General features: G+C 54.8%; 1 protein-coding gene across 1 annotated transcript; it reads right to left on the bottom strand.

The window, feature by feature from the left end:
- Nucleotides 1-420: 420 nt before the first annotated feature.
- On the bottom strand, nucleotides 421-2,098 carry LOC131396771 (major allergen I polypeptide chain 1-like). Its single transcript, XM_058529157.1, has 3 exons — nucleotides 1,940-2,098; nucleotides 1,598-1,785; nucleotides 421-576 (listed from the first exon to the last, which is right to left on the bottom strand). The coding sequence occupies exons 1-3, from the start codon at nucleotides 2,079-2,081 to the stop codon at nucleotides 547-549; spliced, it is 360 nt and encodes a 119-aa protein (XP_058385140.1). The 5' UTR covers nucleotides 2,082-2,098; the 3' UTR covers nucleotides 421-546.
- Nucleotides 2,099-2,378: the final 280 nt, after the last annotated feature.

The following is a 2,378-nucleotide window of genomic DNA, read 5'->3' as shown; positions in this document are numbered from 1 at the left end:
CACCTGTAATATGTGCACAGCCACACGAGAGTTAGCCGAGCCTGTCTCCCCAGCAGTGGACGGGCAGGGGGCGTGAGGTGCAGCAGATCCTGCTGCCCAGGAGCTGTGTAATCTTCGGCAGACACTTTACATCTCTGAGCCTCAGCTTCCTCACTTGGAAGACTAGGATGATTACCTCTATCTCTCAAGGTGGCTGGGAGTAGATAGATAATGCGTGTGACCTGTGGGCCCTGGTCACAGAAGTGATCAAACACTCTGGCTGCTCTAATTATCACTACTCCCCTCCCCTCACCTACTGAATTCGGTGGAGGAACAACATCTGACAGCATTCAAATCCAGCCGCAGTTGAAAGTCACACCAGTGGTCCCTGCTGTACCCCCAACCCCCACTGAAAGCCCAATCCCCAAGGAGTGAGCGCTCTCTCGTGAATTGCAAGGGTTTTATTGCTGGAATCTTCTAGTCAGACACCTGGACATGGCAGATTGCTGAGACTACTTAGTGATCAGGCAAGTGGCTTCCTTGGGGCTCCTGGCAAGGATGGCTCCATTAACACGAAGGACTTGAGTATATTTTTTCCTGCAAAGAGAAGGTCAGGAAACCTGGTGAGGCCTCAAGGGGCCAAAGAGACATCAAGCTGTACTGAACACTCACTGGACACTTCCTGGGGAGGGGCCTGCAGGCTTGTTTGGAGCATGGCCTCTGGATCTGGACAGGTAGAGGTGGATTCCTCCCAATCTCTGCACCACGAGAGAATCCCAGGGTGGGCCTAGAAGCTTGCTCCAATAGAAGAGAGAGAGGAGGAGGGGACGCCCTGGTGGGGTGGGGGCCAGTCTGGGATAGAACGGGAAGATGCTGCCGAGGAGGAACTGGCAGGGCTCCAGACGAACCTGTGGGCACCAGGGAGTCTCCAGGAAGGAGCTGACCCCCTCCCTCTGCCCCCTGGACACTTGCCCCTGAAGCAGTGGCTTGTTCCCACCACCTCTTGGGGCAGCATAGAGAGGATTTACTATGATTCTCCACCTTGGGCATCCAGGCCTGGGGAGGGGAGGAGTAGGGCTTTTGGAAGCTGCCTCTTCTCCTGGCATGTGAAGCACAGAATGGTCCTCTGGGATCCAGGGAACAAGGCAAAATGAGGGCCTTAGGGGGGATAGAGTAGGGGACTTGAGGAGTTAAGGTAAAGGAACCGATGTTTGGAGAAGGGAAGGTCACAATGGTAATGGTTTGAAGAAGATCCAGACTCATGTGCTAGAGAGGCTGGAGTCAGGGAGGCCAGAGCTGAGGGCCTGACACCAAGGCCAGGTGGTGCCACGGAGACAGGAGGGTCTGGAGAGTCCCAGGCTGGTGGCCCAGCAGAGCCGATCAGTCAGGGCCAGCCCAAGAGCTCGAGGGCTAGACAGCCTTCCTGCCTGGCCCTTCCCCCCATGGTTGGTGTCTGTCCCATGCTCTCTACCTCCTCATTCATGAGATTCTTTCTCCTCCCAGGTTCCCAGGGAAGGGCCAGGGTGGAGAGGAGAATGAGCCCCAGCCCCCGACAGCCCCAGCCCTGAACGGACCCCCCAGACAGGTGCCAGAGGCAGAGACACACAGCTCGACTCACCAGCACATTGAGGGCATTCTCCTTATCCTCTTCTGTCAATTTCTGATCCATGCAGTTCTTCAGGTTTTTGGCATTGGCCAATATTAGAGAGTTGTTTTGGTACTTTGATACTGTATTAATGTATTCGTCAGTGGTTCCCGTCAGGAATATATTCACATCGTTCTTCACAGCTGGGCAAATGTCACAATCTGGAACACAAAGACAAGCTGACACTCCCTTGAAAGATGTGCATCAGAACACACTCTTCCCTTCCCCCTCCTAACATGCTCAGAACTGCCCTGGGAAAGTGTCGGAACCCCTGGAGAACCTGTGCTCCCAGGCCCCTATGTCTCAGCCACCCACTTCTGCCCGAGATCAGGAGCAAGGCAGTGCAGAGCAGCACAAGAGCACTAGCCCGTGTCATGGTGCAGGTGGCAGGTGCTCCCTTCCCACCCTGGAACCCTTTATACCCGCTGTTGGCCCAAAAGTGGGGCAGGAGGGACATTTATCTGACACTCCTTTTCCAGCAGGTGCTGCCAGGCCTCTCTGAGGCCACAGCTTGGAATTGTCTGGGGCTGCAGAGGAAGGAGGTGTATGAGTTGGCAAGATGCTAAGTCCCTGAGTCAACAAAGGGCACTGGCTCAGCCTTGGGCTCTGTCCCAGGGTCAGCTGACAGGAAACGCTTAAGAACTGAAATTTCCCAGGTTGAGAGGCGAAAGGGGCAAAAAGTCTCCCAAATCAGGCCTCCTGAATGATGGTTAATGTCAGCCTGTCACAACTGCAAATGACCTTGAAGACAGTC

This window comes from Diceros bicornis, chromosome 34, assembly GCF_020826845.1.
Source record: "Diceros bicornis minor isolate mBicDic1 chromosome 34, mDicBic1.mat.cur, whole genome shotgun sequence".
In the NCBI taxonomy this organism is placed as follows: Eukaryota; Metazoa; Chordata; class Mammalia; order Perissodactyla; family Rhinocerotidae; genus Diceros; species Diceros bicornis.
The sequence above is the reverse complement of the archived record's forward strand: the minus strand, read 5'-3'. Positions and strand labels throughout refer to the sequence as shown.

What these genes read in the sequence shown, in the direction of transcription:
- LOC131396771 (XM_058529157.1), bottom strand. Translation starts at nt 2,081, where the DNA reads ATGTCCCTCCTGCCCCACTTTTGGGCCAACAGCGGGTATAAAGGGTTC. An exon ending in GCTCCTGATCTCGGGCAGAA is followed by an intron (nt 1,786 to 1,939) that starts GTGGGTGGCTGA and finishes TTTGTGTTCCAG; the next exon opens with ATTGTGACATTTGCCCAGCT. An exon ending in AGAATGCCCTCAATGTGCTG is followed by an intron (nt 577 to 1,597) that starts GTGAGTCGAGCT and finishes TTCTCTTTGCAG; the next exon opens with GAAAAAATATACTCAAGTCC.